The sequence below is a fragment of the Chanodichthys erythropterus genome, chromosome 10, assembly GCF_024489055.1.
Source record: "Chanodichthys erythropterus isolate Z2021 chromosome 10, ASM2448905v1, whole genome shotgun sequence".
In the NCBI taxonomy this organism is placed as follows: Eukaryota; Metazoa; Chordata; class Actinopteri; order Cypriniformes; family Xenocyprididae; genus Chanodichthys; species Chanodichthys erythropterus.
Genome location: NC_090230.1, coordinates 41,422,272 through 41,439,319, shown reverse-complemented (window position 1 = coordinate 41,439,319; position 17,048 = coordinate 41,422,272). Strand labels below are relative to the sequence as shown.

Below are 17,048 nucleotides of genomic sequence, written 5' to 3'. Positions count from 1 at the left end.
TGTGAGTGCTTAAAATATCCCATGCAAAGCAAACTACTAAAACGGGATAAGATTTAATGGGCCTAGGAAAGGATGATATGTCAGATCTCTTATGTCACACCAAAATGGGCTGGGTTAAAAATATTGATTTCTAGATAATGATATTGATTCTTAAATCCGAAGAATCAATCTTGCAGTCTATGCTGTTTTCAGCTTATGAATCTTTATGTTCTTTGTAGCATCCCTCCCATTCAAAAACCGCAATAAGCTTTGTGCTATGTTACTTTTTATATGAAAAAGTCTTTTTCAAACCATTTTATTACCATACTGTATAAAATAAAATACTGTATTGGTGACCCGATATACTTCAAGTGAAAACGTAGAACTTTGCGCACATATTTACATGTTAATCTAACCATCACTCTCGACAGTGTGGGCGGCGTTAGATGTTCGCTAACAGTATATCGCTGGTTGCGTATTTCGAACATCGTTTTACCCCTTAACGAAGAACAATAAAGAACTTCGCCGTGAGAATATTGGGGGCTTTAACGTGGTGATAGATTTTCTGTAGCCGGATACATTCAAATGAAATGACCAATTCTTCCTCTTTACTACAAGTTATAGTACAAAATAAACATGAATGAACATCGGAAGGTATGTTGAAAGATACAGCACAACTTTCCGAAATCCATATGTTACTTTTTCCTCAAGAGTCATTCAATGACCAAAAACTCATTAGTCTGCTAAAAAAAATTAACTTTGGAAAAGAGTATTTTGCTAAATATGTACACTATTACATATACATAATATTTTTACTTAACCTGTTCATCATTATTTAAGATAAAAACTTGACAGCCACCATTTAAATGTTTATATTTCAGAAAACTGAACTGGAGTAGAAACAATTACGTCATTAAAATTTGTTATTATTAGAACATTATGATTATAAAATATTCCTATGTGTAATGTTGTATACAAATCAGTTAATTTTAAACTTTAATATTAGTAATGTACCAACTGACAGAGTTCCCTGTATAGTTTACAGTAGAGTTTCCGCATTTCAAAACAAAAGAGTGCAATGCTCAACACTCAGTTTTGAATTGCTGAGTGTGGATGCGGGAGAGAAGATACCTGTAAATTGTAAAAAAAAAAAAAAAAAAAGCCTATAGACAGCAGAACGAGATAGAATCTAACCAGACCGGGACTGAAAAATCAGTGTAGACCTCTTCCTACAGGCTTTTGCGGGTAGGAACAGGACAAAATGTGAAAGGTTCGGACTGGAGCAGGATAAAATCTAATATTTTTGGCGAAGTGGTACGTAATCTCACGGGAGCGGGATATAAAAATCCATTCCGTGCAGACCTCTAGTTTACAGCAATAGTAGAGACATTATTTTCCTTGACAAAATTTTGAATATCGAATTGAACTGTAATCATATTTGAATCAAATTGCAAGCTTGTGAATCTAAATCTAATTGAATCATGAAATTTGTGTCAATGCCCAGCCCTATTTAGGACTGTTGAAAGGACGCTGTGCAGGTATGTGTGCGCATTTACTTTAAGAATCGGTAACCCAAGTCAGACAAAGACCTCCGAGGTACATTAATCAGTAAAAGTAGGTCTCTGTTAGGACATCTAACACTGGGGACCAGGTGATTGAGACTGGGGCCCTTCAGAGGACGGGCTTCCGGAGGTTCAGCGGCGCTGAAAAGCACAGGACAGGCAAGCCTAGTGTTGAAAAGCGGTAAGTAGATCTAGGGTTAATGGCGTCTGTGCATGTGTGCATGCCTGTCTGTGCGCTTATACACACGAAGAGCGTCTTTACGAGTGTGTAGAGCATATGCGTTTAAGTGTGCGTGTTTCAGCGTGCATCCGAGTGCGTCTGACAGCGCAGCCGTTTGCTCGGGAATGATGGAGCACAGCATGAAATCTGATCACACTCCCAAGGCCGGTACACTGCCCACCCAAGGAGATGAAGATGAGTGTGTGGGTTATCGGGTGCTTGCAGACACTAAAACACACAAACAAACACACACACACACTCACGTTCACTGACACAATAATATGTTGTTCAGGCAGAATAAGGTTGCGCAAAAAACCCAAACAAAGAGTATAAGTGTTCTTTGGCACTAAACAATAAGTACTCGTTTTCTAAGAATTTGCGTGTTCTTTTTCGCTCTACAAACAATAGTAGATGTTTTCTTTGTATTTAAAGACAAAGAACATAATTATTCACTCATGTGAACAATATATAAAGGTTCTTTCATAAACAGGCTAAACAAACATTGTGTTTACTGTATTGATTTACACTCAACCAAAGAGTAAGAATTATATGGTTATAAAATAAAAAAGGTAAATGACATATACCATGACGATTGTATTCTAATATTTTCTAATCCAACATCACAAAATGACATTAAGAAGGCAGATGGAGAAAAAAGGCTTTAGGCACTGTGTGTGTCAAACATTTAATTGCTTAATAAGCGTAATAAAATGGACAGGGGAATTTAGATTCTTGATATATCCGGGCTCTGATCCGAGATCCTCCCAGTCTTGGGGACATTATGGGATTTAAATTGATAGTTCACATAAAAATGAAAATTCTATTATCTTTTACACACCCTCACGTACTGTAAATAAAAAAAAAAAAAGTTAATAAAAGTAAATAAAACAAAGATTATTGAAGTACGTAAGAAAAATACTATCAGATTTTCTACTTCAAAATTTCACAATTAATTCAAAGTGCTATCTGTCACTTGTTTTTTTTCCCCATATAATGAATGTCAATGGGGTTTAAGGTTGTTTTGGACCCCATTAACTTCCATTATATGAGCAACAAATGAAAATCATACAGGTTTGGAATGACACAAGGGTGTGTAAATGATCACAGAAGTTTTATTTTTGTGTGAACTATCCCTTTAAGGCTTGATTTCTGACCGCAGGACTGTAGATTGCAGGGTTTTGAAAGGATCGCTGGGGGTTGCAAAAGGCTCGGCTAACGTGACCAATCTGTTGTCGGCTAGGCCGCCTCGAGAAGACAGATTACTCTTCTCCAGGCAGCTCAGGGACGGACGAACCCCCAGAACTCCAGAGGGAGGGTTCCCATTCCGGCTCCTATTCCCATTCCTTGTCCCATTCCTGTCGGCTCTAATGACCTAGTGCAATATCTCAGCACAAAGGGATTCTAAACAAGGTGGAAAAATTATATTCAGCTCCAGTCATGCATCTTCCAACAGACTCAAGAGTGCTCAGTGTCAGGTTAGTGTACTCACACATGCTCAGTGATGCATTCTGATGGGAAAATAAATGAATCCTTATGACGTCACAGAAATTGGCTCATTTTTGAATATTTCATATCAGTAATAAAGTCACCAGATGGGTGATGATAAACTAGACTGACCATGAACACTAAATATTATAAAATTATGAAGGAATCAGCATTCATTTCAAAAACTACCAATCAAGCACGACCAACAGTGATCTAAGCAAAATTAAAGTCGACTCGCTTTTAAATGTGGGGCAGCGTGATTCATAACAGACACAATATCCAAATGTATAACACTCAGCAAAGTCCAGTGGTGACTATCAGACAGGAAGCTCTGAGGAACAGCCAATCAAGTCAGCTGAGAAAGACAGGAAGTGGCACACAGTCAAGCCCCATCAGTTCCACTCCAGTCTCGTTCCCACTTTGGCGGAGCAGATGGATCAAATCCTACAGGCACAAATATAATGAACCAGTACATTAAACAAGTGCTCTCAACCTCACAGAAAAACACAAGGAGGGGGAAGGGCGAGGAAAGAAACCATCAACAGATCAGAAGTTTATTTTACTTTTTTTACTCATCTTTTCTTCCCTTGACTCAGCTCTACTATTCTGTCAGGAGGAGATGTATTGCCACTAATGCTAAAACCCCACCATGAACCTGAAGGCTATGCAGAGAGACAGATATCCCTGACCCGTCTCTCCCACACAAGCCTTTAGTAGGTCAGCCCCTCTTCAAGGATACCATGTAAAAGCAAATCACTTCTGACAGGACACAGAAGAACTTTGAACATTTTTTTTTATGGAGGATGTTATCTCATTCAAATATATATAACAAACATTCAAAAAATTATCCAATAAAACTAGTGCAATGTCCATTATGAACGTTATGCCACTATATATACACACTATCGTTCAAAAGTTTGGGATCAGTAAGATTTTCTGTTTGAAAGTTTTTGAAAGAAGTCTTTTATGCTGACCAAGGCTGCATTTAAAAAATACAGTAAAAACAGTAATATTTTGAAATAGTATTTTCAAATTTTCTATTTTAATATATTTTAAAATGTAATTTATTCCTGTGGTGACAAAGCTGAATTTTCAGCATTATTAGTGTCATCAGTGTCACATGATCCTTCAGAAATTATGCTGATTTGCTGCTCATGAAACATTTCTTAACATTATCAATGTTGAAAACAGTTGTGCTGCTTAATATTGGAGTATGTGGAAACCGCGATACATTATTAAGATTTTTTGATCAATAGAAAGTTCAAAAGAACAGCATATATTTGAAATACAAATCTTTTAAAACATTACAAATTTTTACTTTTGACCAATTTAATGCATCCTTGATGAGTAAAGGTGATAATTACTCACACCAAACTTTTGAACGGGAGTCTATAATAAAAATAACATAGTATTTTGATTAATTCAATATTATGTATATATTACATATTACTTCTAAACAAACAATATTTAGTCTGAATATTCTTACATTGCTGTTTAAGCAATGTATTAAGTCGCAATTCCAGAATTCCAGTTTTAAAAATGGCAACCAAGTTTAATATACACAAAATATTGAGAAAGAGCATGATTAAACATGACTTAAACCCTGAATAAGATCTGTTGATCCAAGATAGACTAAACATGTACAAACGTCCCACAGGGAAACTATTGCTCACCGATTACTTTTTCATAGATCAAAAGACTTCATGAGGTTCTCAGTAGTGGTTAAACAGATCATCGTTGATCCGTACGGACCAAGCCCCACGGTTCGGCACGCATGTGATTCGAGGATCAATTGCAAGTTTAACTGCAATAGAGTGAAAGGTTATTATTTGCATGTGTTTTGTATTGCTAGTTTACACATTAAATATATATAAACCCATTCCAGCGCTAGAAGAGGCAAAAGAGGATTTAATTCGGTATCGCACGCCACGCCGTTATCGGTGAGCACAAACGCGCATACAAGGCTTGCGCGCACACAGAGAGAGAGAGGCGCGTTTCAGATAGCTCGCAAACTCCAAATTGATTTCTCTTTCGCGTCCTCAATGCACTTGGATGGACACATACACGCATTATGTCATTCAAAATAACCCTCTCTGCAAGTATTCTCGTAAACACATTCGGTTATGTTAATTGAACGAGGTGAGAATTCGGATGTGTATCTATCAGATGTGTGTGTGCATGGGGTCTTACTCTTAAAGTGACAGCAACCTATAAATACCTGCTGTTGCCTGTCATGTAAATCAAACAACAAAACACAGCTTTAACAAAGATTAATCTATATTAAATTCATCCAGTGAACGGTGTTATTTTACATTTAATTATTACATTTCTGTACACAAAAATTAATACTTTATTTGTAGCTTTGTTGTATTTATCAATGCTTGTAATTGGTGTACAGTATTTGTTCTTTTTACAGTCTGTTGCTTTTAATAATGTATTAGTTAGGCTAGTAGTTTCTGTGGTATCGGAATAGTTAAAGTGGGCTAAGTGATAAATGCATTTTTTTTTTAAATTTTTGTTCTGATCCAAAAAATGATCTGATCCGTGACTTAATAACAGTGATATGATCCGAACCGTGAGTTTTGTGATCCGTTGAACCACTTCTCAGTATTGTATATTTCAGTATCAAGTATCGTTATCAACTTTGAATAAGTATCAACTTCTGTTATTTCTATGAAAAATTAAAAGAAGAAACAAATGAGACAACAGTGATGAGAAATATTTAAGTTCATACTGAAATCTCTGACTTTTGATTGCAGACTTTCATATTATGGCTATTCCACAGTTGATATTGTTATCTTCTGAAACTCTAATGGAGACACATGTGAGATTATTGGGGAAAAATTAGACAAAAGTTTGTTCATGTAATCTCACTGCAGTCTAGGAGAAACAATTGACATATATGAAGAAACACAATGATTTTTCTTTCCTACTGGCTGTGAAAACACTTCATCGGTCACGTATGAATATAGTAAACGGCTCGGGTCTATAAACCGGATATGTCGACCCCAGACCTCAGTGGATTCTGCCTCCCAGCCCCCCGTCCCTCCATTACAGTGTCAACATCAAAGGCATTTTTCAGTGTGCTAGTCACACAATGCTCTCTCTCTCACTACCTCTACACACAGAGATACACAAACACACACACACACAAATATACTGTAACAAATTCAGTCTTTGGTAAATACCCTAACGTCGTGTTACGAACGGGACGGCTATAATTAACAGTGTAAGACGCCAGTCTGCCAGCGTGGGCGGCGTGCCAGTGGATCAGCCCTAATTACTGTATTCATTTTGTCAGGCCCATTCAGTTCACAGCTCTCTCTGACCAGCCCTGGCAGCCAATGAAATCTCTGGACACTAACATCACAACGTCCAGAGGCCAACCAGCCGTCCCCTTTAAGGCAACATCAAAGCCAGTGAAGGAGCAAAAATCAAAATGGCTGATGCACACACAGCAATAAAAAAAAAAAAAAAACAAACAAAAAAAAAAAACACACTTTACTTCGACTGACTCAATGTTCTTTGCAGTGGCCTTTGACGCTGAGATTCAGCAGATGAAATATCAATGCGCAAGTAGACAATATGATAGAAATAGTACAAAAAAAACTTCTCACTAGATTAATGCAAGAATTTGAGAATTAGCTCTTTAAATTCATGAGTTGGACTGTATTGGTCACAACCCACAGAAAGTTGAATTGGAATGGTAGAAAGAGGAATTTACCAAATTTCAATTTTTCGACAAAATAACTATTAATTTTGGTTAATTATGCTTATTTATTCCCTGATATGTACTTTTTTGCATTGCATTTCTAAAAAAAAATATATATATATATATATTTTTTTAAATTAAAGTTAATTTATTAAACAATTAAAAATATGTAAAATATATATATATATATATATATATATATATATATATATATATATATATATATATATATATATATATATATATATATAGGTTTTTCAAATACTGAATTTTATTAAATATCAAGTAATGTTTAATATCTTAGTATTTTGTGTATATTAATGAGTTATTCATACTAAAAATTGAAATAAAATTATTTTAAAAACAAAATTATTATTATAAAGTACACTTATATCAGTAACATGAGTTTCTTTGAATTTTATTCCATTTTAGTTAAACTTCCTTAAATTTAAATCACAATTCTGCATCATTTTACATTCAAACTGGAATTTAAAAAACATTCTCAATTTAATTGTAAATGACACACAAGGCTGTTTATCATATAAAACATCAAATAAAGTCAGTATATTCAATGAAAATCAATTCAATTCTTAATACACATTTCTGATCTTACGAATGCTTCATCAGTGCACAAAAGTTAAAAAAATAAATAAATAGTAATCTTTTATTGCGACTTTCCTTTAAAGAAATTTTCAAGCCCTATCCTCCAACCACCTGCCATATAGAGACCGACTGCTTTTCACTATCTAATGAAATCTTTATATATAATATCAAGTCCCACCCTACATTTTTGTAATTGAATATTGTTTAACTCAAAAAAATGCCACATTACGGAGGTTGAGAACACCTTGTATGTTCACTTTTACCATCTGTGTGGTTTATTCACCATCAAAGACTCGGCGTAAAGTTTAAATGCACTCTTCAAGTTATAGTGTTTGCATATGGTGCAACACTCTCAGCAAAAATGCAAAAAATTTGATTTTTATCAATGGTGTCTAATGCACAAACTCAAAATATGTGAGCTAGAGGGGAGGGAATGCACATGACCTTATGAAAATATTTCCATCATGCAGGCAGCTCTGAATATAATTTCAGTGCCGACACACTGGTCTCTTTCAGTCTCCATCACATCCTATTTAAAACTCCATCTAAATGAGCATGCGAAAGCTAAACGAAAATAGGGCCAAATGCTGTGGTTGTTTGGGTTAAATATTTATGCGTTCGAAAAAAAAAAAGACAAAATGAAGTGATCTGTGGCAAATTTAACGGCTGCTTAGGATTATTTATTTCACAGGTGCACGCCGAGCAAAACACAGACGTTACGTAATCGGTTGGAAAATAACGGGTCATCCTAACAAATCCCTATCTGTCACATTGACATCACATAGCGGACAATAAACTTTTCAACCTGCATCCTGAGGCGAAGCAGAACCATGAAGGAGCTACATAAATAACAAGTCAATAACAATTACACAACAGCAGTGGAACATTAGTAGACTGAAAATGGAAACGGATATGGAGAGACAGAGAAACAAAAATGGCAATTCATCTGTCTACATATATACAGACAAGTTTTGAAAACTTAAAACGCACAGTTCATCCGAACGTGAAAATTATGTCATTATTTCCTCATGTCATTCCAAACCTGTATGATTTTCACAAAAGAAGGCATTTTAAATAACACACTGCTCACTCTATTCTGTGCATTTACAATGAATATGGACTGGAGATTTCAAGTTTCAAAAAGTACACAAATGCACCACAAAGCATCATAAAAAAAATTCCAAAAAACTTGTGTGCTATATTTCAAGTCTTCTGAAGCCGTTAGAGCGTTGTGTGACTAACAAACCAAAAAACAAAACGAAACAAAAAACACACACTAATATTCCCCTAAAGTGGGCTGTTAATGCTGGAGTCAGTGAGTGGAACTTAAAGTCAGCATGACTTTTATTTCTTAGCACACATTATTAATCTTGTGGTAAACAATTCATCCTTGCAAGTTAATCCACAATTTTATTTTTTTTTGCCTTCGTAATCTTTAATCAATGACCTGATCATGACATCAGTTTGACTGCTTGGGTAGAGCATTGCTTTAAACTGTTGACTGGAAAGCCTACTTTTCTAGAGCCAATCAATTCCCAGCATGAAAATATAAGCCACACCCTCTATTTAACTCATTCAGTATTTTTCCATTTCACTCAGAAAATACATCACAGTACTGTAGGTTAAGTAGGTTACCGGGTTCACGCTGATTTTAAGAACTGGATCAGTCCAATTCATGAACAAATAATTGTACTGTGGATCAGAGATTTATTAAAAAGATTTGTTTGAAAAGTAAAATTTCAAGTTCATTTGGTTGGCATGTAGTGTATATATTTCGTATAGCAAATTTAAATATGACATTTGTCTAAAACATACAATTATACATTTTATTATATTACATATTGTATGACCATTATTATTAAAATATAATTAAATCAATGAAAATCTATTAAACTTACAAAATTTGATATTGCAAACTAAATTCTACCATATTAAAACCACATATTACTTTAGTTTTGTCATACATCCTATCTGGATTTGATTTACAAATACATTTTAGAATTATAGAGCCAAAAATGATGAATGCATAAAACATATGTGATGAACATCATCAATCAATACAAACATCTGAGCAAAAGCTAATAATTTTGCACACAAGTAGTTTTGGACTACTTTTATTTGTGCTTTTTTGTTGTTGTTGTTATTATTTTGGAGCTGAAAAGCCCCACTCTTCATTGACTTAAAAAAAAGTCAGCAAAATTTCACCTTTTGTGATTCACAAAAGAAAGTTTTGCATGACAATCACATGACAGAATTTTCATTTTTGGGGTGATCTGTTCTCTTAACTGGTGGAACCTGATGCAAATTTACGAGTAAATTAAGCACAAACAGCTTAAACAGCTCAAAACAGCTGATACTACAAAGACCATCAAGGTTAGATTATGGCTTGCCTTGTGTCAGTAGAAACGGTACAGTAAGGTAGCCATGGCACATTAATTCCACATCCAGCAGTCCAGCCATTAAGGTAACTTTCCAACTTCCCTCATCAGAGATAGAATTTCCACCTCTCTGACTGAGGCTCTTGATGTCTTGCACCTTGGGTACCGGGCAGAGAAGTACTCAGATGGCCTTTTTTTTTTTTTCTTTTACAGGGTTCACAGAATCTCCGAACGCGTGGCCTCCCAGCCAAAACCCCCAGCACGATTAATTTAGTAACGGGTTATTAAGCTCAGACATAAATTGCAGCCCTGGACATTTTAAATGGAAAAGGGGGACTGATTTATTGAGGCTCCGGAGACAAAACAGGTTTTTTATTTTCCATTTATTCATCGGCACTCTCTGGGAGTGGTAACTCGTGAGGAATTCGCAAAACGAGAGGCAGGAAAGAGGGAGCGAGAGGGAGGAGGGCAGGAGGCGACGGCAACCGTGATCAAAGATAGTGTAGGCCGGAGCACTGCGGTGCCCTTGAGTTCTCGACACCACAGATGGGTTGGCAGAGACTTCTCAAAACCAAATACAGTAAGGAATTATACGGATTTGCCGTTTGGAAGATTGGAGGCACCTGTCTGAAATCTTTACAAAAGCACTCTTAGGCTGATAAGGATATTATTAATCAAAGACTAAAAGAAAAGCCCAGGGTTATTTTGAACTCTAGATGTCTTCTGACAGCTGTCTGATGTCTCTGTCTCTTCTTTCTTTACCTTCATTATGAGTGAATGATGCAATTACTACATCCTGATGACCGGCACTGTTCAGACCCATTAGATACAAAAATTTTGTCTACAGTAAAATAGTAAATTTAAGACAAATAATCAGCAAGCACATAAATAAACAGCCTCCGACGACTGAACAAATGGTCAATAGATGCAGAATTTAGTATAACATTTGTATATAATATTGTATTTTTATACATTTTTTTTATTTTATTACATATTGTATCATTATTATCATTACTAGTATTATTAGTAGTAACACAATTAATATGAATAATATAATTTTATTAAATCAATTAATGTATTCAATAAAATTGCATAGGGCTAAATAATATAAAAGATATTTGTACAAAAATGCGATATTTCATACAATTTTCAGATTTCCTAAATTCCGCCATAAAAAAAGGACAGATTCCTTTGCTTTTGTTAAACATTCTATCGGGATTTTTTTTTTTTTTTTTTTTTTTACAAATAAATTTTCAGTATAAAAGTCTCACAGTCGATAAATGCGTCGTCACGAATGTCACTCAACAATGCATTAACATAAAAGAAAGCTAACGCTCCATGTGATTCAAGATTTTGAGTCTGTAGTAGAGTCTATAAACATCATATCCACACATTAAGAATAATCTGTTTCTAAACAGAACAAACATCTGATAACTATCCTGATCCAATAATCGTGATGTTCTCCAACTGTCAGGGCATGTTTGTTTCAGAACTCTATCAGATCAGAGAGGGTTTTCAGTAAATAAAGAATCACTGATCCTTACTGTCTTGCTAACATGCATCGTCGGTTTTTCCTCTGGAACATGACCTCACAGACAACCCTATGGTCTGGACACGACCGTCCGCCGCTATTCATGCAGACCAAGTATTCCCTAAATGGATAAACCATAATATCCTCTGGTTTCTCTGCCACTGACCTCTCTTACGAGGCCATGCCGAGTTTCAGACAAGTGCAAAATCCGAAAAGTAATCTAACAGCGTGGCCATGCTCTAGAACTCAAGTGGAACAATTGCAATAACAAGAATGCAACTCTACAGGGTGCACATTTAAAATCATGTAAGCAGTAAAAATGAATGTAGATTGCAAGAAGAAGAATATCAACTGATATGAAAAGCCAAAACATGGTGCTTCACATGTACCCAGGAGACCAGGAAGTGCCAGTCCAGACATATGACAATTAGGCACTCAAATTCCCCTTCGCTCCACTAACTTTGAGCTTCCTATCATTTGGAGAATCGTCTCTCACTCCATTTCTCACTTTCGCTCACCTCTGGAGTATTCTTCTTGAACTCGCGGCTTTGGTCGATGAGTTTTTTCCTGGACTGCTCGCTTTCATCCTGTCTGTTGGCTAGGGCTGTGGCGGTGGCATCCAGTTCTTTCTGAGGACAGATAAGGGAAACGATTCACGTGAGGTTCCAGAGTAACGATTTTAGTCAATAAATGACATGACATCAGTGAGCAGTGCCTAAATATCAACCTTGAATTTACAGAATTGGCAATCATTTCAGTTTTCTGGTTTTTAGAACCGATTTGTCTTTCCTGTGACAATCAGATGAAAAGGGTAAATATGTAAAAGTTATAATTCTTTTATTATTTACTCATTATAACTTTGCTCCAAACTGAAAGATCATTGAAAAGAACCAGCTGATCCAATTTATAATGTCAACAAGTTGGATTCAAAATGTCAACTTAACCAATTCATGAATGATTTGTTCAGTCTGAATTTTGAGAAAGGAAAAGAAAGATTTATTTCAATTATGAAGCATCGATAAGATCCAGTTGATTTGATTCACTAAATGATTCAGTGAGTTGGATTCAAATTGTCAGCTTAAAAATATATTTGTGAATGAATTGCTCAGTTTGAATTGTGAATCAAATCAACTAATTTGTTGAAAAGAACCAGTTGATTCAATTCACAATTTGGGCTAAATTCAGTTAGTTGAATACAAACACTCCATCCAAAATTGAATACTTCCCTGCTATATAGTATATGAAAAACATTATGCCAAAAGAGTAGTATGTCCGAATATATAGTATCCGAAAAACAGTAGGCGAAAAGTCTACTACAAGATTCTGAAGTGCGCATTAGATGGACACTTTACAATCCCATAAGGGCACGGGAGGGGATTTATGAATGGAAGTGAAGCGACGCAACTGACAATGGTAGGTCATGTGACAGTAACAACATGGTGGATGTACTACCCATATTCATACTCATAGAGCCTACTGTTGTAACGTTGGTTGTGAAGTAAATTCATATGCAGCACCTACCCAGTACGCAATTTTAGACGCTGTGAACATGTCAACTGATTTGTAAATGAATCATTCAGCCCAAATTGTGAATCAGATCAACTGGTTCAAAATTACTACTTGGCACCACTCTATAATGAGGTTGGCAATACCAATTTTTTTGTCCACAAGCACAGTCATCGACCTCAGACCTGTCGCACCCGCCATGACCAAAAGCTGTAAAAACCATACGAAAGTAGCTTCACACCAAACAACACGTCTATTTTGCAGAAAACACATGTTTTATAAGGTGTGACAATACTGCTAGGTATGCACCTGCAGGCATAATTCAGCTATAAACCACTCACTCAAACTGACCAATCAGAAGCACAGAAAGTTGCGACAAACACACCATGATTGGCCAGCGCATCCATCAGTCGCCTACAACACCCTGCAGTCCCACCCTCGATGGGCCTCATGAAAAGTCAGCAGTCTGCGGTCCCTGCCGTCCCACTCCTCTCCTCTCAACAGCAGGGAGCTGAGCTAAAGAATATCGTCTGACATCTGGGAGCCAGATGCTGGGAACAAATCAACTTAATTAGGCTGGAACTCTGTGCGCCAGACTCCCCAAACCTCCAACACAACAACTGGGGGGCTGAGTCACCACAGTCTCGCCCCAGTTTTACTCTCCTCTGTTATTATCACCTCCTCCTTCCACATAGGAAGACACATGGCTCCGCAAAGCACTCTGACGGAGCGTCGTTCGGCTAGTCTGGCAAGGTAAAAGCACGAGGGCTGATCTCCAGGGACGAATCTGGTTTTAAAATACCATCCCTAGAGACGGGTGTGGATCATTGGTTTCTGGGTCAATGGGACATGTTTTAGATAAAAACGTCATGCTATGTAAGTGGGATATGGTTCTGCTCTTCCTAAACGACTTGTTATTAAAACAAGCAGTGAGACTGTGACGGAAATAAATTGTGACATAATGCATTTACCCTAACAATGCACTGACATGACATGTACGCACGGTATGTGAGCACTATTAAGGGTAGCTTATATACATTACCTCTCCATAATCATGATATATATTCTTGTCCTACACCATAATGCGATTTGTGCAGCCAAAATTACAGGAAATATGAATCATAATACGGTAAAGATTACGCTTCCAAAATCGTTCTGAACTGTGAATCAGATATCAAGGGGTTCAATGAAAAGAATCTGTTTATTTGATTTACAATTTTGACTATTTAAACGATTAAGTGAGTTGCATTCAAAATATCAACTTCAGAACTGATTTGTGAATGTAATAATCATGATATATATTCTTGTCTTGCGCAATTTTTCAGGTTGTGCAACCAAAATTACAGCAAATATAAATCGTAATACACTAAAAATTTTCGCTTTCAAAGCTTAAGAAGCGACTTCAGTGAAGTATCAACTTTGTCTCAGATGTTTCTCCTAAAATTCCTTGGGGAAAATAAAAATTCACACAAATGAGACTGCTGGCATTCAGAAACAGTATAGGGCTATAAAATTAATGTGCATATAATAGCGCAGATGATTGGATTTGAAAGAATCAGAAATATTTCAATTTATGTTAAGGTCTTTGGTATCTGAGCACAGTTTGAGACTTTGAGTCTTTTCTGAAACTCCAAAAAAGACACATGTGAGTTTCCTGGGGTCTTTTCTTCTCAGAGACTTAATAAAAACTCTCCATTTAATCTCACTGCTGTCAAGGAGAAACGTTTGAGAGATTAAAGAGTGCAATTTTTCTTTCCTATTGGTATCAATAGTGGTAATGCCCCCTGGGGTATTCCATCCAGCCCCCCTGGTGTAGTTCAAGGAAGCCCTGTAGCCCTCCAATGAGAGTCGTTTATATAAAGGACCAAATTGTTCCCCATAATAGCTTTATAATTTTCCTAATGGAAGAATTCTGCTGGCTCAGGCGGCGGTGCTTGTCTTAGTTAATTTGTTCGGTAGTAAACGCTGATGGAACAGATTACAGGGCTCCCCAGAGAGCCAGGCCCTGCCAGATACTATCAGCTGCATATGCAGCAGGGAAACGTCAGCGAGGCCTCTCTCTCCCTGTCTCTCTCTCTCTCTGTATAGCTGCTGTTTTTTCTTCCCTCGTTCTCTCATAACCTATCTTTCTCACAGGCCATTAGATTTCCTCCTCTCTCTCTTTATAACTGCCAGTGTCGCTGTGCCACAGAGCACCTGAGCACTCAAGAGGGTCAACAGCTCAGAGGCAGTCAGGAACAGATAAAAACAAAGCAAGATTCTAACACAGGTGAGAGGACGGCAGACACACTTCTGTCATGGGAGCTGTACTGTAACTAAAAATGGTGGATATAATTCTGAACAAATGGGTTTATAATTCTGTTAGCAAGAAAAGCTGGTTAAGCGAACACAAATAAAAAAAAACATCATTCATTGCCATTGCACATTATTCCATCTTCAAAAACAAAAATATGTAAATCAAAATATAATCATTTTTACCGCCTCTAAAACAACTCATCAGTTTGGATGACATCAAGCCCTCCTATTTTTTTAACTCCACCCTTCCAACCTGGCTTCATTCTGATATGAAACAACCACTTTTTCATGATTCAATCCATTCCCAATAGATGAAATCTGGCCCTATATTTTTTATCATTTAACATCCTGTTTATTTTTTTTTTATTTTTTTTTTTATAGAACTGCACGATATAAAATCAATATCGCAATATGTCATTTTTACAGCAAAAGTTTGTTTTAACATTTGAAAATTAAGAAATTAAGAACAAATAATAGTATTGTGATTTTACAATTATACTATAATACTTTTTTAACTCTTTTGTACAATAGTATTACTATATTTTTATTATTTTGTTTAATATTATTATTTAATAAAAAAAAGAAAATTATTCTTTTATAGTCTATATTTTTAGTATAGTATACATTATTTTATATTGATTGGATCAAAAACTGTGAGAATATGGCCTATGAAACTCAAGTGGGCTCTGTTCCGCTCTTTGATTACTAAAAGAGGCTTGAGTTTGTTCTTGTAAAGAGTAAACAGGAGCTTTTCCCAAATTGTTCAGCCCTATAAGGATGGTTTACACTCAAATGTTTTCAATGCTTTGGTGTTAAAATATCACAATATCAGTTTTTCCCAATATCGTGCAGCCCTACAAAGTATCGAGTAAGTAGGAAGTAAGTTGCATGTATGCTGGGGCATGTGCACTACCCCAACCAGACAGCGTCCAAGTTTCAAACTTTTTTTAAAAAGTCAACGGCAACACAAAAGCACTGAGGCATTTTTGTGTGGAACCGAGATTGATTTTTCCTCCTCACTGCCCTTTTAAAAAAAGTTGTAAAAAGCCCCAAAATAAAAGAAAAAAAATGTCCCGTGTACTTGAGTTAGCCAAAAAGATTTTACAGTTTGAGGTTTTTTATAGCTTGTCCTTTAATCATTTGGTCTAAAAAAAGGTGACCTGATTTCTGAAGGGTATGACTTTATACTTAGGTGAAAAAAACAATAAAGACAAGCGCGTGTGTTTTGAAAGGCACCAACGGCTGCCATTAGCACAGATAGAGCTAATCTATTTTTACGCCGGCATAGCCGTTAAGCCCTTTATCAAAGTCTTTGCTATTGCTGCTACCATTTATAACAAACCTGCTTTGTGTGAGCAACTAATCTCAACGCTGACCCGCTGCTTTGAGCTCTGACTCTGTGTACGCTGTAGTGGGGTCTGTTAAACACCTAAGCCAAAGATTTGGCAGCAGAAGTTTGAACTTAACCTTGTCATGTCCTGAAAAGAGATCCCTCGACATTGAGTTCGAGTTTGTGACCTCTAAAGACTGAATAATGCATTTGACCCCTTAACTGATGCTTTGGAGTTAGTAAGAGTAAAGCAAAGGGCATAGTGCCATTGATGTGTGACTTTACCCACAAAATGAAGAACCATATTAATATTGTTTTTCACATAAATGGGTCAATGTGCCCTCAGTCCTGTGAAGTGTCAGTCCTGTGAACGATGATTTAATTGCTCCTTGGGGAGTAAGAACGTAAGAACAATGAGCAGAGGGAAACTTGACCTATGAAGTCAAC

General features: G+C 36.3%; 1 protein-coding gene across 12 annotated transcripts in view; it reads right to left on the bottom strand.

Moving 5' to 3' along the window:
* cux1a (cut-like homeobox 1a) overlaps positions 1-17,048 on the bottom strand; it is a 135,508-nt gene that overhangs the window by 85,898 nt on the left and 32,562 nt on the right. For 11 of the 12 annotated variants that reach the window (XM_067397779.1, XM_067397783.1, XM_067397788.1 and 8 more), the window contains exon 2: positions 11,989-12,099. The exons of the other annotated variant lie outside the window; for it this stretch is intronic. In XM_067397779.1, coding sequence (XP_067253880.1) covers positions 11,989-12,099 — 111 coding nt within the window. The remainder of the gene's footprint in view (positions 1-11,988; positions 12,100-17,048) is intronic. 12 annotated transcript variants of the gene reach the window in all.